General features: G+C 44.4%; 2 protein-coding genes across 2 annotated transcripts; both read right to left on the bottom strand.

Annotated features, from left to right (window-relative positions):
* Nucleotides 1–17: 17 nt before the first annotated feature.
* mus81 (MUS81 structure-specific endonuclease subunit) lies at nt 18–6,758 on the bottom strand. The gene is made up of 16 exons (XM_080519107.1): nt 6,431–6,758; nt 5,473–5,602; nt 5,309–5,379; nt 4,674–4,796; nt 4,522–4,602; nt 4,354–4,442; nt 3,880–4,056; nt 3,662–3,790; nt 3,443–3,570; nt 2,464–2,576; nt 2,232–2,351; nt 1,576–1,671; nt 829–948; nt 645–748; nt 248–331; nt 18–169 (listed from the first exon to the last, which is right to left on the bottom strand). The coding sequence occupies exons 1-16, from the start codon at nt 6,569–6,571 to the stop codon at nt 103–105; spliced, it is 1,773 nt and encodes a 590-aa protein (XP_080375233.1). The 5' UTR covers nt 6,572–6,758; the 3' UTR covers nt 18–102.
* Nucleotides 6,759–9,050: 2,292 nt separating this feature from the next.
* On the bottom strand, nt 9,051–21,726 carry ovol1a (ovo-like zinc finger 1a). Its single transcript, XM_080519021.1, is given in 11 exon segments — nt 9,051–9,254; nt 9,256–9,339; nt 9,341–9,364; nt 9,366–9,409; nt 9,412–9,480; nt 10,905–11,049; nt 11,159–11,206; nt 11,316–11,348; nt 12,795–12,881; nt 12,883–13,016; nt 21,572–21,726. Coding segments are annotated over 11 exon segments (849 nt in total). The 5' UTR covers nt 21,672–21,726; the 3' UTR covers nt 9,051–9,173.
* Between the last annotated feature and the right edge of the window lie 1,414 nt (nt 21,727–23,140).

Here is a 23,140-nt window from a genome sequence, read left to right as displayed (position 1 = left end):
TGTTAGCATTAGCGGAAGTTAGCCACTTTAGCATCAGCACTTTATTATCGGTACAAACTTCTTCTCGTGTCCATGATGGCGGTAATAAAATGGCAGTGTAGCTCAGGAGAGCGCCCCCTGGGTGCAGTACAGCTGGTACACGGTTCTGCTCAGCGCCGGACCCACGTTCCTGCAAAACAGACATGTTTATCGTCCTCCATTGCTACGCTACATGCTAACTGAGCCGCGGGGGGTAAAAAATACCGACCGTTTGAGTTTCCCGTAGCGGACGGTGGAGAGAAGTTTCTCCTTCTCCGCTTCGCTCGAGCAAAGTTCGTACGCCGCCAGGAGGCTGTGACGGAGACGGAGGTTTGTTATGGCCACGTAAAACACGCTAGCTATGGGCTAAATGAGCTACTAGCTGAAGATAAACTGTTAGCTTGATGCTAACAAAAACATGTTGACACGAGGCTAATTCAAAAAGAGCAAGTAAATTAGTAAACGTGAGCGACGTTAGCGCTAGGCTAAATTAGCTCGTCAGGTTAGTGGGTTAAATAAACATGGTGGTTCTCAGCTATGTTAGCAAAGAGCGACCTGAGGAAGACTGAGCCTGTAGCTAACTTGTTTAGCTTTAAAAAAAAAAGTACTTCCGAGCACCGTTGTACCTGCGCGGCGTGCGGTACTGCTGCAAGATGGCCGCCGCCTTGTCCCCGGACAGACCGCTGATCTGCATCAGCTGCCGGGCGAAGACCTCCGTCACCGTCTGGCACTGTGGGGGAGGAAACAGGAAGTGAAGGCCAGCGAGCTTCGCGGATGGAGGAGGGTGGAGCCCGGAGGAGACACGCCCACCTTGTTCTTCACGGCGCCGTGGTTGAACTCCGCGAAGGACATGAGCGAGCAGCACGGCGTCCCCGCCGCCGCCTCGGCGTCGCCCTGCAGCTCCCTGGAGCGCCGCGTCAGCGTCCGGTTCTGGAACCGCCACGGACACGCTCACCGGTTAGCCAAAATGCTACCTGCTAAATTACAAGCTTTGGGGTCCTTGAAAGGAGCCGCCACCTGGTAGCGATAGCATCGTGGGAACAGCGCTTATTTGTGTTTTTTCATTTCTAAATGTGTTCATTCATAGCGATAGCATAGCAATAGCTTAGCGATAGCATAGCAGTCCCTTGCTCACATGAAAAACTAGAGCTAGGCTCGGTAGCGCACGGACTGTCGCCACATTTGCTAGCAGAGTCGGGTTAGCGTGTTAGCCGTTAGCTCATATCGATAACTGGGTAGGTCAGGGAGCGTCTCCATGGCAACAGATCTCATCCACTTTATATGGGACATTTTTTAAGCAGTTTTTCGGGTTTTATTGGGAAACGGTTCACCGCTAACGTCCCAAAATGTAGCGGCTTGACGCTTGAACGATGACAAATCATCCCGGATGTGTGATTTAACTCCAGAGAGTAAATAAACACGTGGATGAAAACAACTTTGTTGACGAAGGTTAAAAAAATAAAAATGTTAGCGACTCGCCAAGTTTAACAGAGGAAATGTATGTTTATATATTTTATTTAATGTGCTGCGGTGTTGTTTTCTGGGTGTTCAGGTCACCTGGTAGAGTTTGGTAAGGTAGCGCGTCATGATGGTGAGGTACGCCGCCGACTCCCGCACGTCCTGAACGCGCTTCACGAAGAAACCGTCCACCACCTGGAAAAAAACCCCGCAAGCTCACGTTAGCCACCTTTTTCAGGAGGCGTTCAAGGACCGTCTGGAGCGTCGTTCTCTGGAGTTTCAAGAGGCGTTCAAGTACAGGTCGGACAGTTAGACGGCATTCGGGGAGGACTCAGGTTGTGGTTCATGTCTGATTTTCAGGAGGCGTTCAAGGACCGTCTGGAGCGTCGTTCTCTGGACTTTCAAGAGGCGTTCAAAGACCGTTCAAATTCTGCTTAACCAACGTTCAGGAAGGTGTTGGAGAGGCGTTCAAGTACTTTTGTCAACGTTGGGTTTTCTGTCGTTCTAACAATATTACAAAACCGTTTTTAACCGTCATTTTTGTTTGATTTTGAGAGGCGTTCAAGGACCGTCTGGAGCGTTCTCTTGAGTTTCAAGAGGCGTTCAAGTACAGGTCGGACATGTGTCATTTTCGCAGAACTCAGGATGCTCAAGTTTGATATTGTCGATTTTAATGAGGCGTTCAAGGACCGTCTGTCGGTCCATCAGTTTGTGCAGCGTTCAGGGACACGTTGGCTACGTGTCACTTTGCGGACCTGCGTGTTGACGACGGCCTGCTGCAGCGTGGCTTCAGGCAGACTCAGGTGCGCGGCGGCCGAGCCGCACTCCTCCACCAGGTAGACGGGCCGGCGGAGGCCACACCTCTTCAGACGGAACTGTGCAAGGAGGAGCAAGGACACCGTTCAGCCCAGGTGGGGTGTGGCGCCCCCCAGAGGAGGGAGCCTCAACAACAGATATACAATGTGTGTGTGTGTTGCTTTAAAAGACCTTCTGCTCCCTGAAGCGTCCGTCGATGATGCTGCCACACAGGTCGTCCATCCTCTTCCTCTCCACCACGTAGTCCAGCACCAGCTCCGCACGGTACGGCGCCCGCAGCTCGCCTGGAAACAACCACCGCTCTGACTTCCTGTTCTGACGGAACGTTCCAATAGTCAAATGACCGACTGTCGGAACGAACGTCTCTCCAGAGCCAGAAGTGACCGACCCTACAGACCGACCGTACAGACCGTACAGACCCTACAGACCGTCCTCGGACGCTTTAAGAACGTTAATATACATAACTGCTGTAATCAAGTCTTCCTGAACAGTTCTTGAATGTCTCTCGGTCCCTGAACGCCTCCCGGTCCCTGAATGCCCCCCGTCCCTGAACACCCCCCCCCGGTCCCTGAACGCCTACCGGTCCCTGAACGCCCCCCCGCTCCCTGAACGCCCCCCCGCTCCCTGAACGCCCCCCCCGGTCCCTGAACGCCTCCCGGTCCCTGAACGCCCCCCCGGTCCCTGAACGCCTCCCCCCGGTCCCTGAACGCCTCCCGATTCCTGAACGCCCCCCCGGTCCCTGAACGCCCCCCCGGTCCCTGAACACTCCCCCCGGTCCCTGAACGCCTCCCGATTCCTGAACGCCCCCCGTCCCTGAACGCCCCCCCGGTCCCTGAACGCCCCCCCGGTCCCTGAACGCCCCCCAGTCCCTGAACGCCCCCCCGGTCCCTGAACGCCCCCCCGGTCCCTGAACGCCCCCCCGGTCCCTGAACGCCCCCCCGGTCCCTGAACGCCTTCTGATTCCTGAACGCCCCCCGGTCCTTGAACACCCCCCGGTCCTTGAACACCCCCCGGTCCCTGAACGCCCCCCGGTCCCTGAACACCCCCCAGTCCCTGAACGCCCCCCAGTCCCTGAACGCTCCCAGTCCCTGAACGCCCCCCGGTCCCTGAACGCCCCCCGGTGTGGCCCGATCGTCCTGGTGGTCATTACCTGGCCGCGGTGCGACCTTCTCCCGTGCGACCCACAGGAAGTCTCCCACGTTGAGCTTGCGTACGTCGAAGGTGACGGCGTTCCGCTGCAGCTCTCTGACCAGCTCCTGTTTGCGGTGGCCGCTGCCGCTGAACGCCAGACAACCACGCAGCGTTAGTGACCGCCGGCTCCCGCTCCGCTCCGCTCCGGCTCCGGTCCGGCTCCGGTCCTGAGTCTTACCCCGTGGTCTCGATGAAGTCCACGCACAGAACGATCTCGTAGCTTCCTGGTAGCAGACGCTCCGTCGTCCCGCTGCCGGACGCGCCGCCTCCCTCGACGCCGCGGCTCGGCTCCGACGCCGACGCCGGACTACCAAAGAAGAAGAGTCGCTCAAAAAGACCAGCCGGTACTCCTGCAGGGTTTCCTTCTTTCTGGAGCTCCAGTCATCGTCTACTCACTGCGTCCTGCCTTCATCATCATCATCATCGTCACTACATGTGAGGTCCACCGTTCCAGGATCGCCTCCCTCTTCCTCCTCCTCCTCCTCTTCCTCCTCCTCTTCCTCCTTCCTGCTCTCCTTCTCTACTGATTCCAGCCGTTTCGCCAGATCGAAGCCTTCGTCAGTCAGAGAGAACCTGACCCAGACGTTACGGTGTGGAAACGGGTTACAATTAAGTCGAAAACCATTAGCAGCATACAGTTGGCGGCTAACGGTTAGCCGCGTACGGTTGGCGGCCAACCATTAGCGGCCAATGGTTGGCGGCCAACAGTTAGCGGCGTACGGTTGGCGGCGTACGGTCGGCAGCTAACGGTTAGCAGCATACGGTTGGCGGCTAATGGTTAGCAGCAAACAGTTGGCGGCTAACGGTTAATAGCATACGGTTGGCGGCTAACCGTTAGCAGCATACGGTTGTAAACTAAACCCGGTGTACCTGGCAGGATTGTGGGTCTTGAGCAGCAGGTTCTTCTGGACCAGCGTGCTGACGGAGGACCAGGCGGTGTACTTGCTGCCCGGCTCGGGCTGCGGGGGAACGGAAACGGGAGCGTCTTGGTTAGCGAGTCGGGAGGCGGCGGCGGCGGACCGAAGCGACGGGACTCACCACGGTGAAGGACTTGTCGCAGAGGCGCTGAGCTTCCGACTGCAGCTCCAGTTTGAACATGAAGCCTTTAGCGCCCGGGACCTGCGCGCAGCGGGAAACGATGCTAAAGCGGGGCGTCGCTAAAACCCGCGTGATAAAACCCAAGAAAGCACCTGTGTGTGTCTGTAGAGCGTCAGCAGGACGGCGTATCCTCCGGAACCCTTCTGAGGAACGTACTGCCTCTTCCTCCTCCCTCCTCCTCCTCCAGCTTTCCCATCAGCCCTTGCGGCTCTCGTCTAGACGGACAAAACGACGACCAGTGAAATATTAGCGTGACGAAAACCACGTTGACAAAATCTGCAAGAAAACTTAATGGCGTCACGTAGAAACAAACGACACGCTGAAGGAGCTAGCGTAGCTCCACTAGCTCAAACCGCTAAAGAGCTAGCATCGCTGGAACATTCAAAATGGCTAAACCAGCTACAAAATAGCTCGAAATGCTAAAATGCTAACACTGCTAAAGTGGCTAAAAGAGCTGAAAAGACGGCCAAGATGGTTAAAAGTTATCAAAACAAAACAGCTAAAATGTTTACGCAGCTAAATAAGCTAAAGTACCTAGCTAAAATAAATCGCAATAATGGCTAAAAGAGCTCAACACGATCAAAAATCGTCCGTTCCTGTTTCAGAACATTAACGACAGACTTCATAACTAATGTACGACTTATTTTTAAAGCTAAACGTGTCGGTGGCGACGATTTCGGCCGAGTGCGCCGATGCTAACGGCCCAATGTGGGCCGGATGTCCGTACCTTTGTGGGCGGAGCCTCTGGACCAGCAGGGGGCGCCCCGGCCGGGAGGGAGTGGATGGGAGCGTCTGGGCCTGCAGAGGACAGAAACACTGATTTCTGCCCTCAAGATTATTTTCTAGAATTGTTTTTCTCTCTCTCTCTCCCACGTTCCCCGGATGTTCTACCGTTCTCCCTGTAGAACCGCTCCAGTTTCTGGTCCAGGACTTTACAGATCCCGTGTCCAAAGTTCTGCAGGATCTTCGCTTCTCTGGCGTTCTGCAGCGGGAGTGGATATTTATTGAGAGAGCAGATCGCCTGGAGGACGAGAGAAGAGAGAGAGAGGAGAGAGAGAGGAGAGGAGGTGAACGGCGGAAAAAATTTTAAAATACAAAATGTCAGAAAATATAAAGAAAAATATAAAAAGCGCAAACAAAGAGAAAAAGGACATTATAAATAAAAACAAAGAAAAAAATGGACAAAAATGAAAAACATTGAGAGAAAAAAATGGGGGAAAAAACAAGCGAAGATGAATAAAATAAGTCATATTGTTAAAGAAACAAAGAAAAGAAAAGAACTATAAAAAATACAAAAATGAAAAGGGGACAAAAAGAAAATAAAACATTGAGAGAGGGAAATGGAAAAAAAAGATGAATAAAACAAGTCATAGTGTTAAAAAAAAGAAAATAATACAAAAATGACTGAAAAATTTTCACAGAAAAAAGGGAGAAAAAAATAAAACATTTAAACCTGGAAAAGCCTATTTTGTGACTCAGTAGTGATTTTGTCAAATATTGTGACTTGTTATTATTTCGTGCCTCATTTCTTGTCGTTTTTTGACACTTTGAATAAATTTTGTGTCTTTATGGTGATTTCATGTCTTTTATTTTGTTAAATTCACCCTAATTCTCGTTCTGCAGTGTGTCTGGACACCTGTCCTGGACGTTTAGCTCCTCCCACTTCAAACACCTGATTTCAATGAGGGGCTTCATCGTCACCCTGGTGATGACGTCACCAATTACGTTCAGGTACGCGTGAAGCCGGGCCAGAGCTAAAACCTGCAGGACCGGACCGGACCAGACCGGACCGGGTCGGACCAGACCCCCCCCCCCTCCTCCCCCCCCCCCCCCCCCCCGGACCGGGTACCTTCTGGTAGGTGTACTGGATCTTCTGTCCCTTCCCCCTCGCCTCGTCCCGGAGCTCCGTGAGCCAGCGGAGGAACAGCGGGTTGGGGCAGCGAGGCAGGACGCGCTTCCTCCCCAGGCGGAGCGGCTCGGAGGCGGGCATGCCTGAGAGGGGAGTCCGGGGGGTGGGTGGAGGACCCCCCCCGGAGCCCCCGAGGTGACCCGGAACTACTAAACCTTGGAGGCTAGGGGGCCCGGACGACCCCCGCGGGGCGGCAGTCGATTAGAAACGGAGCTAAATGTAGTTTTTAACCGCGAAACGTTTCAATGTTTTGACTCCGGTCTGCAGCCGATGGCGCCCCGCTTTCAAAACACTTCCGTGATGACGTCAGTCACGTGGTACGCAGAGGGGGCGGGGACAGTGACGTCTGGTCCCGGAACCGGAAATGATGTGGCGGAAATTTGTAATGTAAAAATGATTACGTTTGTTAAACGAAAGAAATATATCACATTTATTTATATATAATATATATATAATGTATATATAATGACCACTTCTCATCTGTTCAGTGTCCAATTGTACAATGTTTTAGTACTTTTTGCAGAAAAACAGCAGTTTATGCCATGAATACTGTAAGATACTATTAATATGAACATTGAATATTATAAATATTGTAATTGTTACAGCGACTATTACTTTGTGTATTCAACCCTACTCTGTGTGTATATAATTTAGCAAACTACATATCTAATCAAGAAATTACAGAAATAATATGAAAACAAATACATTCCAGTGAGAAGTACTCATGCATGATGATTCACGCTAATTAGAAATGTGACATTTACTTTTCTATCATTGTTGATCTGCCAGTTCCCCTTTATTGTTGTTCTTGTTGCTGCTTTTAAAATTGGTTCAACTGGTCTTGAGTTTCAACATCTGGCTCCCAGTTTCAATTCATATGGGAATAAAATGCCGGTTTGTGTGATTTGCAAAGCATTTTCTGTATATTGAAAGCTTTTTTTTTTTGGTGGGGTTGCGTCGTGGCTGCAGCTCTTCCGGGCTGTGGAGACCGTTATGTGGCCGTCGCTTCAGTCCTGCCCCCCTGTATCCTCAGGCTGCCGCCTTCACGCAGGAATCCTCCGACAAGACCCGACAGAGAGCAGGAATCCAGCCTCACCCCGGGACCAGACCATCCAGGCGTAATTACTGAGTGGAAGAAGGCTGCTGAAACGAGAGGTGAGCTGAAAGGAAGTTTTCGTGGGGGGAAACTTTGGAAACGGCGCAGGTCTGAGTGGGTCAGGAGGGCTTCTGACCCGAACGCCACTTGAAACTCTTGTCTGCAGTCGATCCAGTGACGAACATTTCCCCAAAGTCTGATTCTTCTTCAAACCAAACTAAATCTCCTCAATAAAACCCAATTCTTGTCAAAAAGTCGCAAACCCACCCAAAGCCAACGGTACGCCCAAACTGACGCAACCCAACTGAACCTACCCAAAAACCCTACGACCCAGTTCTAACCCCTACAATCCCAAAACAGTCCCAATCAATTTTCTTTGTTAAACGTTTCTCGTTTTGTTTTCGACGGATAAAAACGTTTTTCTTGAAAAGAAATTGTTGAGGCCGTTGCTTTAAACGAACGCAACTTAGTGGACCTCCTCGTTGCCGTGGCGCCACATGAACATTCCGGGTCAGAAAATGACCCACAGGAACAGGAAGTGATGGCGACGCCACACCAGAGTTCACACAGTGACTTTTATTGTTTACTCCCTCCGCCAAGGAGGGTATAGAAGCATCCACATTTATTTGTTCTATATACACATATATATATATATATTAATCCCTTTTAGTTGAACCTCCACATTACCATCTCTCACACACACACACACACACACACACACGTCAAAACATTAAGACCACTGGATTTGAGGCACCAGGCCTCTTAATGTTTTGGCGCATGACCCAAAATCCAACAACATGGAAACGTTAAATGTTTGTTATTTCTACACATACAAAAAAAAAAAAACTGTGAAAAGATAGAAGTAAAACTTCAGATTTTGATGAAATATTCCGATCAGTCAGACGTACCGCTGGAGTATTTCAAAACGTCTAGAAGTTTTACTTTGAACCGAGTCGTCTTGGCTTTTCTTTAGAAGCACATGAAAGAGGATTAGAGATGCCTCAAAGTACTTCAAAGTCTTTTTTTAATTCAGACTTGAAAGTCGTGACAATTCTGTCAGAAATCCTTGAAACTGTAATTGATTTTTATGAGAAATCTTAAAGTCTTAAAGACTAAAGACGTTAAAGATTTCTGACAGAATTCTTTATAGTCTTTTAAACTTTCAAGAATTCTGTCACAAATCTTGAATATTTAAAGTTTTCTGGCAGACTTTTGTAAAGTCTTAAAATCTCAACTTAAAGTCATTTGTTTTTGTTGTCTGTGACTGTAATTCTCTTCCGTATCTGCCCGACTTGTTAACAAGACTTTTCTTTTGAAGTGTGCAGGTTTTTCCAGAGCCCCGGTGTAACGCTCCCGTCGGTTTACTCTGATTTATCTGGTGCACTCTTTACACACCGCTACCCAGCCCAAATCCCACACACACACACATAAATATGCCACAAATATACAGTAGATACACAGTCGACACCCTCCAGATCTGTAGTGGCACATCAAAGTCTCGTCTTAAGGGGGGGGGGGGGGGGGGGTTGTTGATGAAAGGGTTGCCGGTTCCAATCCCGAGCTGAGGCGCGAGGAGCCCCCGGCGCCCTACTGCCCGGCGGACCCGGTGGTGTCGTCGCTGTCGGCCCCCCGCGGGGAGCCCGGCGCCGAGCCCCTCCTGGCCGCCTTGACCCTTGAGCAAGGCGCTGTCGGGGTGCAGCGAGTGCAGGTGCAGCAGCAGCTCGTCCTGCGTGGCGGCGGTGTGGCCGCACTCCCTCGCACACGTACAGCTTGTTGCGAGCGCTCCTTGTAGGCGTACTTGAGCGTGACGCTGTGGATCTTCTCATGTGGGACTCCAGCGAGCAGCGCTGCGTGAACGCCTTGTCGCACAGCGTGCACTTGTAGGGACGGACGCCTGCCGCGCGGAGACGGAGGGGAGTTCGTTAGTACGACGACAAATACCACAGTTTGACAATAATGCAGTTGCAACAATAAAGATAATTACCACAAAAACGGAGATATTTTCTTTTTAATACGACATTAAAGTTCCCAAAATGTATAAAAGAAAGAAATACTTGAAATACGCTGCTAAATATCTGCTTTTAGTCTCTGGATGCTACATCAAAGCTAAAAATAAGTACTTTATGTTCTGGACTATGAGTCATTGCATTTTTTGGAGCTGGTCATGTGACCTGTTTTTTTTTTTAACACAATTTATATCAGAAAAAAAATTATTATGTGATGTCACTTATTAACGATGAGTTGTTTATCATACTTTGTATGTTTTTTGTAGCAAAGCCTTTCTAAAATTCTATCGCAAATCTTGAAGATTTCAAGTTTTCTGACAATTATTTTTCTATTTCAATGTCAGAAATCTTACAGTCTCATCATTATCGAGCTGGATATTCTGGTCAGAACCAGAGGAATCCGGAATATTCTCATTTAATCCTTTATTCTCACTCTTTTAAAAAAAAAAACTGAGAAAAGACGGAATCCTTCAGACGATCCAGCAAGTTTCAAACCAGGTTGTAAGTCATAATTCTTACCAACAACTTTTAGAATTTTTTTTAAATTGAGGTACATACCTCCTGTGGCCACTAGGTGTCAGTGTATGACAACAGAAAGCGTGCTACAGAACCAGAAATAAACCCTGCATTACTACGATATTTAACTGAGCGCAAGACGAGATGTGTGTCTCTTGAGAAATTTTTTTGACAGATTCACGTTGCATTCAGGCGACTTATTGTCGGGAAATTCTGTTTTTTTTTAATTTATAAAATCTTTTCCTGGAAGTTAACATGAGGCCCGTGCTTTTAAGGGCACGACAAGCGCTCTGTGCTCGGCCAGCTACCTGTGTGCGCTAGCTACCTGTGTGGGGCTAGCTACCTGTGTGGGGCTAGCTACCTGTGTGAGGCTAGCTACCTGTGTGGGCTAGCTACCTGTGTGGGCTAGCTACCTGTGTGCACGCTAGCTACCTGTGTGTGGGCCTAGCTACCTGTGTGCGCGCTAGCTACCTGTGTGTGGGCCTAGCTACCTGTGTGTGGGCCTAGCTACCAGTGTGGGCCTAGCTACCTGTGTGCGCGCTAGCTACCTGTGTGCGCGCTAGCTACCTGTGTGTGGGCCTAGCTACCTGTGTGTGGGCCTAGCTACCTGTGTGTGGGCCTAGCTACCTGTGTGCGCGCTAGCTACCTGTGTGGGGCTAGCTACCTGTGTGCGGCCAGCTACCTGTGTGCGGGCTAGCTACCTGTGTGCGGCCAGCTACCTGTGTGTGCGCTAGCTACCTGTGTGTGGGGCTAGCTACCTGTGTGCGGCCAGCTACCTGTGTGTGGGGCTAGCTACCTGTGTGCGTGCGGACGTGTCTCTTCAGGTCGAAGGTGTCGTTGAAGCCTTTCCCGCAGAAGGTGCAGAGGTGGCGCTTGGTGTCGTTGTGACACTTGACGTGTCGGTTGAGCATGCGCTGGTGCTGGAACGTCTTCTGGCAGACCTGGACGCAGTCGCGGGCGTAAACGCGCTTTACATTTTTTGCACCATTGTCGCCACGGAAAAATTGCAACAACAAAAAAAAAAAAAAATTGCGGGGAAACTTTCATTACCTGACAGACGAACGTTCCCGACGACCTGGTTACCATGGAGACCGTCTCCTGCGCGGAGGGAGTCGCGGTCGGCACCGGGGCAATGTGCATGGCGGCGTTGTGCGTCGTAGTGGGCGGGGGGGGTGGGAGGAAGAGGAGGAGGAAGAGGAGGAGGAGCGGTGGAATCAGGTGGTAACTCGCCCGTGGTGACCTGCGACGGACGGGGAAAATTTTTAAAAATCAATTAAAGCAAAATTCTCAAATCCAGGATTTTTAAACATCGTACAGGAAATCTGTAATTAGTACAAGATCGGAAAATGAAGTTGAATATATGAAGCCCTTAATTTCCTTCCATGTGAAAAATCCAGACTTTTTTTTTATTAACTTAATTGTCAAAATAAAATCTTGAGGGGGAAAAGAACTGTTGGTCAGATTAGCGGCTCCCGACATTTGGGTCTCGGTAAAAATCACGAAACAAACAAATAAACCACCACGAGGTGAGACGACCAAAATTGCAAATTTTCCACCAAATTAACAAAAAAAATGTACCGTATAAACAAACAAACAAATAAATAAATAAATCTGCACCAAGAGGAAAAAATGATTTCCAAACTAACTAGCCTGAGCCGCTTAGACTTGTAATACCGCTCTGTTCCACAGGGGGGCGCAATTAATTCATCTCAGGTCTTTGAAGATAAGTTTGTAAAATTTTAGTGAGAAAGAAGTAAAAAAATTATAATAAATAATAAATTATAATAAATTATAAAAAAATAAATATATACTTTTTTGGGGGGTGAAATAAAAAACCAATAAATCATTTTGAAGAAATAAAGCAGAGAGCGACAGCTCACTGCCATGTAATACCACGTCCTACCACTAGATGGTGCATTTGTTTTGTAATGCCAAATTGTACCACAAGGTGGTACATTTCTTTAAAAATATATAATATTTCAGTGATTAATTTTTTTTTAAAATTTAAAAAATTGAAGATAATTTGGACAGTTCATTCTGACATGTAATACCACGTCCTACCACACGGTGGCGTTTTACTTTGAATGAGCAAAATGTGCCACTTTTATGATACAGAACTTCCTGTAATACCACGTCCTACCACTAGATGGTGCATTTGTTTTGTAATGCCACATTGTACCACAAGGTGGTACATTTCTTTAAAAAAATATAACATTTCAGTGACAAATTTTTTAAAAAATGAAGAAAATTGAAGCTAACTCTGACCTGTAATACCACGTCCTGCCACTAGATGGTGCATTTGTTTTGTAATGCCACATTGTACCACAAGGTGGTACATTTCTTTAAAAAAATGTAACATTTCAGTGACTAATTTTTTAAAAAATGAAGAAAATTGAAGCTAGCTCTGACATGTAATACCACGTCCTGCCACTAGATGGTGCATTTGTTTTGTAATGCTACATTGTACCACAACGTGGTACATTTCTTTAAAAAAATTAAACATTTCAGTGACTAATTTTTTAAAAAATGAAGAAAATTGAAGCTAGCTCTGACATGCAGTACCACGTCCTGCCACACGGTGGTGCAGTGAATCGATTTTTCTGGATTTGGACCAAAGAAAACCAGTTGTAGTAAAAGGTTTGACGCTCCCTCCTGCCCCCCGGAGGACGAACGCGGCGTCGCTCACCTTGATCTTGGACCGGACGTAGGTGGAGTCGCTGTGCGCCGCCCGTCTCCTGACCTCCGACCTCTCGGGGGGCGGGGGGGCGGGGGGGGCTGGGGGGCCGGCCCAGCACGGTGCTGGACGGCAGCTCGGCGGCGGGGGAGCGCTTGGTGAGGCAGAGCGGCGACGTCTCGGCCGGGCTAGCCTCCGCCCCCATGGTCAGGACGGAGCGGGGGAAGATGGACACTGGAGGGACGGAGGGACACTCAGGACATCGTTCTCTCTTTAATCCCTCTTCACAATAAAACACCAACTGTGAAAAATTCACCAGAACTGAATTTATCTTTTAGAAAGTATCTTTTAAATTATATATAATTATTATAATTATTCTATATTATTTTTTTTTAATGTGTTGCTATTATAAAAGTGTGGTAATTTTTTTGAATATTTGATTTCTCCACCAAAACTGAAGCGTTTTTAGGTGATTTATTGATTATTTTCTTATCAATCAAGTTTTAATTAGGATTTTTTTGTCCGTTTAAAAAAATGTGCACCTCTTATAAAAGTCTATAGTAATAATTAATTCACTCTTATTTGTATTAAACTATATTTTTAGATTAACTTTGACTATTTTACCTATTTCTACCAAAACTCAATTATTGATTCCTATACTAATATTATAGATTTTCTTATTTATACATTTTTAATTATTTTGAATGTTCATGTATTAAAAATGTGATCAGATGAAAACATTTTAGTCAATTATATTATTTGATTACTTTTTATGTACTGATTTTTTAAGCTATTTCACCCCTAAAAGTAAAGCGTCTTTCTTCTTGTATTATTATTTGAATAGGTATTTATTAAAAATGTGTTCCTGTTGTAAAAGTGTACAGAATTTTATTTTACTAATTTTATAGATTTAACTTATTTCTCTTTAAAAAAATTCTGTTTAAACCTCTTTGTCAATTGATATGATTATTTTTATCATTACTATTATAACCTTGTTTTATCTGATTTATTCAACCAAATTTTTTTTTTTTTAGCCTTTTCACCGCGTCTTCATATAAAAAATATACCAGATATAAAATATAAGATTTCACATTTAGTGTGTAAAAGACAAACGTTGAATAAATCAGGTGTTTGATGAAACTGGGATTTTATGTTGAAGCGAAAAGATCAAAGAACAAAGAAAGTTTCACAACAACCGACAACGCTGCGTATTTACACAATCGCTCTATTGGCAAACACACACGTGTGTGTGTGTGTGTGTGTGTGTGTGTGTGTGTGTGTGTGTGTGTGTGTGTGTGTGTGTGTGTGTGTGTGTGTGTGTGTGTGTGTGTGTGTGTGTGTGTGTGTGTGTGTGTGTGTGTTGCAGACAGTTTTCCGGCCGCTTCTTTATTAGGTTGATCCTGTGAAGAAAATGTTTGACTGCATATAGAGACTAAAGGTGGAGAACACACACACACACACACACACACACACACACACACACACACACACACACACACACACACACACACACACACACACACACACACACACACACACACACACACACACACACACACACAGACTTGTCTGACCAGACAGTCTTGCAGCACCGGCTCTCTCTCCTCAAACAAACCTACAGTACCACACCTCTCTGTGTGTGAGAGAGCGTGTATGTGTGTGTGTATATGTGTGTGTGAGAGTGTGAGTATGTGTGTGTGTGTGTGTGTGTGTGTGTGTGTGTGTGTGTGTGTACAGGAAGGTGTGGCTCTGCTCCCCTCATGGAGGTAAAACATGAAGGTGAAGCTTTTCAGACTAACGGTTCTACGTCTGGAGAGGAAACAACGTCTGGGGGCGTCCAACCAAACGGGTATCAGTACTTTGTAGTATCAGTACTTTGTAGTATCAGTACTTTGTAGTATCAGTACTTTGTAGTATCGGTACTATCAGTACAGTCCATACACTTCATTTCCATGTTGTCATTTATCAATCTATTGGTTTGTATGCTTGTATTTTATAAATTTTTTTGCAAAATCTACTCGTACTAATTACATAAAATTTCCAGACATGATTTGTCATCGTCAATTTAAGGGTTAGCGAATGTTAGCGGCTAAAAAGATCCAAATAAACCCCCCAAAAACTATGAAAAAAAACAAAAACGTCCCACACAAAGCGAATGAGAGGAGATCAAAGAAGATCCGTTGCCATGGAGACGCTCCCTGCTCTGCGTAGCGACCGACTTAGCATCTATATGAGCTAACGGCTAACACGGCAGCGACGCCAACTGGGTTGAAGGTCTGCGCTCTACCGAGCGTAGCTCTACTTTATTTGGCAGAACAAAGGTGGTGAAGTCTGTTTGTTGTTGTTTGTATATTTTTTTTGTTTTTTTTTAAACCACCGTTTTGCGTTTGTGGGACGAATCGGCTGTCGGGTTCAGACGGTTTCCGTGGCGACGGCTGCCGGCTGGACATTTAATCTCACGGAGTATTGTTTGTTCACACACCCCACCCCAACCGATCCTCGCCTCAATGAGGTGTGTGTGTGTGTGTGTGTGCGTGTGCGTGTGTGTGTGTGAACTAGATATACATGCGTTTGGGCAGGTAAAAGGGGGAGGGGCTTCTGAATAACAAAGGTTTGTATACTTTTCTTTCTTTTTTTTTTTTATCCATTTAGCATCGCTGTGCCCCGGGGGGGTGTCAACAGTGTGTGTGTGTGTGTGTGTGTGTGTGTGTGTGTGTGTGTGTGTGTGTGTGTGTGTGTGTGTGTGTGTGTGTGTGTGTGTGTGTGTGTGTGTTTGCTCAAGGCGTATGGTCTCCAGCAGTAGGTCGTCTCCAGGGTCCGTTACATTTCCTCCCATCCAATAAACATTAACCCTGCAGGACAAACAGTAGGAACCCTTTGGACACAAACATAATTAAATCTCCACTCATATATCTATATCTCTATAAATCTATGTTTATATATCTACATATCTATATCTTTACACAAAAACTCACTACTTCCTGTTTATGACGAGTATTGCGACTGGACTTTCCCGACACCCGCAGCGACCGACTCGACTTTAAGTTCTTGCAGAATCACTATTTAACATCCACTTCCTGTAAAAGTCTCACTTCTGCACAGAGAATCTACCAAAATAAAAGCATCGCCGCTCATTTCCAACCTGCAACTTTCACAAATCTGCGACATCAAAATCCACGTTTACCAAAAAAAAAAACAACAGAATCCGTCGCCCGTCAAACTGTTTGTTTCTCTGACTGACGCCATCTTGGGGAAAGCTGCCGCAAGGGATTCTGGGAAATCCAAGATGGCGTCGCCGCAGCTAACGCTACGATATCGATAACATTTGAACATAAAATAAAATCCATGGACTACTAAAAACTACGTCCTAAATATTAAAACATTTTCTGCAACTTTAAATAATTCCAAACATTAAAAAGTTTATAGTAATAATTAATTCACTCTTATTTGTATTAAACTATTTTTATATTAACTTTGACTATTTTACCTATTTCTACCAAAACTCAATTATTGATTCCTACACTATTATTATAGATTTTCTTGTTTATCCATTTTTAATTATTTTGAACGTTCGTTTATTAAAAATGTGTTCAGATGATAAAAGTTTAGTCAATTATATTATTTGACTTCTTTTTGGTAGAGAACCTACCAAAATAAAAGCATCGCCACTCATCCACGTTCACCAAAAAACAACAACAACAATCTGTCGTCGTCAAACTGTTTGTTTCTCTGACTGACGCCGTCTTGGGGAAAGCTGCCGCAAGGGATTCTGGGAAATCCAAGATGGCGTCGCCGCAGCTAACGCTACAATATCGATAACATCTGAACAGACAGAAAAAAAGATAAAATCCAGGAACAACTGAAAACTACGTCCTAAATATTTAAAATTTTTCTGCATCCTGGGAGGAAAACTAAATAATTCCAAACATTAAAAGTTTATTTTTATTTATACTAAGATGAGTTCAGTCTTATTAGGACTATACGGGTTGCCATGGCAACTTTTTTAGTTTGAACTTTGACTAATTTGAACTACAGGAAGTTAAAAATGTATAACGCCGAAGAGTACCTTTTTTAAATAAGGTACTTTTTTTTTAATTAGCTTTCTTAATTAGTACTAATTACATTCTACTTATTTTTAATTAATAATACCCAGATTGTAGTAGATTACTGTGAACTGCTTTTGTTAAAATATCATCAGGTTTTGTTTTTTTTTATGCTTTTTGTACTATAAAAGGAAAACTTCCTTGGAGTTTTCCTTTAAAAAAAAAAAAAAACTTTTTAAAAAACCAACAATAAAAGCAAAGCTGATGAGTAAAAAAAGAAAAAAGAAAGCAGGCCGGTGGTTTTATTTATTCTGTGATGAAGATTCCCAGGCGGACTGTCGTACAGTGAACCGCTGAAGCGTGTGACATTTGAAAGTATTGCAGTAACTCGCCTGCTCCGGGAGGTAATTATCATTCCGGTACTACTGCATCGGCCGCCTGCTACACAAACAAGTACTTCAAGTCACGCAACTAAGTAACTGTAGTTTGGACCGTCTGCGAGAGAACGTAGGAATATATAGAGTCAGAGGAAACAACCTCTGGAGGCGTCCAACCAAACGCTATCAGTACTTTGTAGTATCGGTACTTAATAGTATCGGTACTATCAGTACAGTCCATACACTTCATTTCCATGTTGTCATTTATCAATCTATTGGTTTGTATGCTTGTATTTTATCCAATTTTTTTGGCAAAATCTACTCGTACTAATTACATAAACTTCCAGAGATGATTTGTCATCGTCGATTTTGGGATGTTAGCGAATGTTAGCAGCGAAAAGATTACAAATAAACCCCCCCAAAAAACAAAACAAAACATCCCACACAAAGGGAATGAGGAGATCAAAGAAGATCCGTTGCCATGGAGACGCTCCCTGCTCTGCGTAGCGACCGACTTAGCATCGATATGAGCTAAAGGCTAACACGGCAGCGACGCTAACTGGGTTGAAGGTCTGCGCTCTACCGAGCGTAGCTCTACTTTATTCGCCAGAACAAAGGTGGTGAAGTCTGTTTGTTGTTTTTGTTTTTGTTTATTTGTTTTTAACCGACGTTTTGCATTTGTGGGATTAATCGGCATGTTACTTCATGTGGGCAGTAGTACCTGAAGTACACAGTCTTCATAGTACAAAGTATTCGCTGTATTTTTCTGTTCATTTAGTTCGTCTACGCTCATCGTTTATCCCAGTGGAGATATTAAAGGTGAACATGGATGATACCGATACCGACGCTGGTATCGGCCCGATACTGCAGAGTACTCCTACAATACATAAACAATGACGGAGATTCTTTGATATCAATGAGAAAGAATTCTGTATTGGCAACGTAGCGCCGATACCGAGGCGGTTTGCAGTATCGGCAAGTAGCTAAAGGTTAGTACTTGTATCTGTACTTGGTATCGGCGAGTAGCTAAAGGTTAGTACTTGTATCTGTACTTGGTATCGGCGAGTAGCTAAAGGTTAGTACTTGTATCTGTACTTGGTATCGGCGAGTAGCTAAAGGTTAGTACTTGTATCTGTACTTGGTATCGGCGAGTAGCTAAAGGTTAGTACTTGTATCTGTACTTGGTATCGGCGAGTAGCTAAAGGTTAGTACTTGTATTGGTACTTGGTATTGGTGAGTAGCTAAAGGTTAGTACTTGTATCGATACTTGGTATTGGTGAGTAGCTAAAGGTTAGTACTTGTATCGATACTTGGTATCAGGAAGTAGCTATAGGTTAGTACTTGTATCGGTACTTGGTATCGGCGAGTAGCTATAGGTTAGTACTTGTATCGATACTTGGTATCAGCAAGTAGCTAAAGGTTGGTACTTGTATCAATACTTGGTATCAGGAAGTAGCTGAAGATTAGTACTGGTATCGGTACTTGGTATCGGCGAGTAGCTAAAGGTTAGTACTTGTATCGATACTTGGTATCGGCAAGTAGCTAAAGGTTGGTACTTGTATCGATACTTGGTATCAGGAAGTAGCTGAAGATTAGTACTGGTATCGGTACTTGGTATTGGCGAGTAGCTAAAGGTTAGTACTTGTATCGATACTTGGTATCGGCAAGTATCTAAAGGTTGGTACTTGTATCGATACTTGGTATCAGGAAGTAGCTGAAGATTAGTACTGGTATCGGTACTTGGTATCGGCGAGTAGCTGAAGCTTGGAACTCGTCCTTTAAGAAACTTGCATCAATACATCACTAATATTTCACACCATATATTTGATTGTACTCCGTCACATTGATCATTTAACTTCTAGGAACTCTGTTCTTTTAACTCTGGTGAACATGAAGTATTTCTCTAGAAACAAAGTATTTCTCTAGAAACAAAGTATTTCTATACAAACAAAGTATTTCTATACAAACAAAGTATTTCTACTCTACTGTTCTGATCGGCTCTAGTATTTACAGAAATCCTCCAAACGTCCCTGAAAAACTTTAGATATTGTAAATCAAAAGCAGGTGAACAGAGTAAAACTATTAATTTTACTATTAAAACTACTTAGACTTTATATAATGAATCACAAGGTATTTAAAATGTGTATAATCAGAACTAAATACTAAAATAATCAACCTCAGAACTACTGATTGGTTTTCCAAATGAAAACTTATTTTGTTTGTGAGATTAATTATTCTACTTCTAAATGTATTTTCACACTAGTTTTAAGTAGTTTTGTTTGTGTTTTTCAAATCTACATGTTGAATCTTTAAAAAGTTCCACTTCAGGACGCGAAACCTTTCATTTCATTTTCAGCTTTTTTAACCAGATTTTTAGTGATTTCATCCTTTTTATTGCATTTTTTTTATTCAATCTTCATTTTTGAGCTTTTTATCCACTTTTTGCATGTTTTTCCTTCATTTTGAAACTTTTTGTTAAAAAAGTAATTGTCATTTTAATTCTTTTAAGCTGTTTTAGCATTTTCTCTCCTTATGGTGCTTTTAGCTACTTTGCCCCGTTTGAGTCACTTTTTTAAATTATTATTTTTTTTATCCCAGAGTAAAGACACATTTTTTTGAAAACAACTGTTGTGTAAACAATCTAAATAAGATCAAAATCAATTAAACGACTTTAACAACAACTGGTCCAGATGTTGATTTGACTGTCGGTGGGACTGATTTTTATTTCCATTTGATTTTTACTGTTTATTTTAGTTTATTATTTTTTCATATAATAAAAAAATATTACACATATATGTGTGTATATGAAAAATGTATATGAATGTATATGAAAAATAAACTAAAAAAAAAAAACTAATAAAAAAAATTAGTTAAAAAAAAAAAAATAATAATAATAATAATAATAATAAATAAAATAAAATTTATTAAAAAATAAACTAAATAAAAGTTGTTTTTGTCCTGTTCATCTGTATATGGTGTATAAGTGGGCCTGACTATTACTCTTTATGTGTTCAGAACAATAAAGGTGGTTAAAAACGTTAATTAAATTGAATTAATAATAAAATTAAATCAAATAAATACAATTGAAATGAATAAATACAACTATACAAGACTAGGTGAATTAAGAAAATGTGTTTATTCCTGAAAGCTCCAGGAGTCTTCAGCGTATTTTAAAAGTTTCCTTGTTTCCTTTCTGCTTCTCCAAACTTTCATTTCGACACTTTTCTGGTTCGACCTGCTCGACGCGTCAAACCCTGAAGCTTCTGGCTGGACGAGTTCAATCCATATAAACTGAATTATGCAAAGATGTGACGCCAAAAGAACAAACAATTACCTGAGAGGATGTAAAAGTCAATGATTGAGAGATAACGGTGAGAGAGGGGGAGAGGGGGGGAGAGAGAGAGAGGGGGGGAAGGGCGGGTTTAGGGTGTAGTCCGTTACTCGTTATCTGATACCAGAGAGGGTCTTACAATAAAACGCCGCGCCGGTGACAACAATGGGGATTGTTCTCCGGAGGACAGTCGTTCTGCGAGACGAGTCGTTCTCCGTCTTGTCATTTAAATGTGAAGAAGAAGCAGAGGCGACATTCCTCTGCGCCTCCTCACGTCACGAAGGGAGAGAAAACAAACGATGGAACAGCGCAGATCGTTCACCACTCGTGCGTAAAAGTTCAAAACGCGTCAAAAACGGGCAGATATAAAGGGACCGTTTTAAAAATCTCCTTTATTTTATTTCGTTGTTTCCAAAAGGCCAGGATCGGACGTGTTGCAGGCTGCAGTCAGTGCAGTGATTACTTGTAGGAGATTAGAGGTTGAAGGTCGACGCGAGGGAAAAAAAAACGCAGCGGGCGGGCTCGTGATAAAGGCCGTGCCACTTTTTGAAATGTGCAAAAAAAAAAATTATTTTTAAAGGTGCAAATCTTCCGATCGTATCGTGGAAGTCGTTAACACGTCAACAAACTGGATTAAAGTTCGAGCTGAGACGATCTGAGGGGAATTCAAGAGGAAAAATCAGGAATTAAAGTTGCGGAAAGTCCAAATCAAGCGTGTGTGTGTGTGTGTGTGTGTGTGTGTGTGTGTGTGTGTGTGTGTTTTCCCGTTATCCTGCCCCGTTACAATCCCCACCGGACCCTCCCCCCCCCCCCCCCCCCCTCCACCTGCCAGCCACAACAGTTTCTTGTTGACAGAAAACAAACACTTTAAGAAAAACAAACAAACAAACAAAAAAGCCTCCGTGCGTAAAAGTGCCCAAAAGGCGCACCGGTTCCGGTGCGGCGGCGGCGGCGGGCGGGCGGGCGCTTCCCCCCGGTGGGGAACCGGGGAAGGGGGAAGGGGGGGGGGGGGGTAAGACGTGTGTTGATTGGACTCACCTGGGACGTACACGTCCCCCCGCTCGTGGTCGGGCAGTTCGCTCCAGTTCCGCTTCCCCGGCGACACGTTCGCCTTCTTCACCAGAAAGGCCCGCGGCATGTTGCCCCGCTGCGCCCCGGTGGAACCGGCCGCGGCACCGGAGGGGAGGCGAGGTGCGAACGGGTGGGGGGGGGGGGGGGGGGGGGGGGGGGAGAAAAACAAAAAGGAAAAGTCGGAGGAAAAGGAGGAAGTAAAAAGTGTCGATCGTCTTCTTCCTCCTTTTTGCGCCTTTTCCTTTCTTTCTCCGTCGCCGCGCGTCGAGCGGACAGGTGAGTCCCGCTCAGGTGAGTTTCCTTACCGGGCAGGTAGAGACCGGTTCATCCGCCGCGGAAATAACGGGAGTGGGAGAGTCGGAGGAGGAGGAGGAGGAGGAGGAGGAGGAGGTGGAGAGAGAGAGAGAACACACAGAGAGAGAGAGAGAGAGAGAGAGAGGTGGGTCCGGAACGCACCTCAGGTACTCATTTAAAAAAAGCAGGAAACGGGCCGCAGCGCGCATGCGCGGCCGGAATAACGGTGACAACAAGCCCGAGGATACCTGAAGAACCGGTTTCCACCCCTCCTTCCTCCGATCACTCCTTCTTTGCACCCGCTCTTCTCCTCCTCCTTCTTCTCCATTCCGCGTTAAGGTGTGGGGAACTTTTTTCACGTCTCGCGGCTCGCGCACATTTTTAACCTTTAAAAAAACAAACGGATTAAAATAAAAAAAACTCTCCAATGAGAAGACGAGCTCACATTAATCCACTTTTTAATGTACGTTAGACTTTTACACTAGATTATAGTGTATTTGAAATACTTTTTAATGCACATTAAACTAATCAAACTACTTTTAAAATACTTTTACAACCTACCAGACTAGTTTTAAATGTATTTATGACCTTAAATGTACATTAGACAGATGAAACTAGATTTTAATGTACATTAGACTCATCAAACTAGTTTAAATAGATAAAAAAAACTAGTGTGATTGGTCGAAGGAACAATAAGAACTATTTTAAATACATTTTAAAGTACTTTCTAATGTACGTTAGACTAACCAGACTAGTTTTCAGTGTATTTACGACTTTAAATGTACATTAGACAGATGAGACTAGAGTTTAATTTACGTTAGTCTCATCAAACTAGTCTAAAATGTATTTAACACAGTTGTTATTGTTCGTTCCACCAATCACAGTAGTTTTCAGTGTATTTATGACCTTAAATGTACGTTAGACTAATCAAACTAGTTTAACATGTATAGTTCTTATAGTTCGTTCCACCAATCACACTAGTTTTTAATCTATTTAAAGTACTTTTTAATGTACGTTAGACTTTTACACTAGATTATAATGCATTTGAAATACTTTTTAATGCACATTAAACTAGTCAAACTACTTTTAAAATACTTTTCATTGTTCATTGAACTAATCCAACCAGTTTATGTTTTTAAAATGCTTATTGTTTGTTGGATCAATCACAATGTTTAATGTATTAATATGTACGTTCGACCAACCAGAGTAGTTTTCAGTGTATTTATGACCTTAAATGTACAT

The sequence above is a fragment of the Blennius ocellaris genome (genome assembly GCF_963422515.1).
Source record: "Blennius ocellaris genome assembly, chromosome: 23".
Lineage (NCBI taxonomy): Eukaryota > Metazoa > Chordata > Actinopteri > Blenniiformes > Blenniidae > Blennius > Blennius ocellaris.
This window is presented reverse-complemented; position numbering and strand designations above follow the sequence as displayed.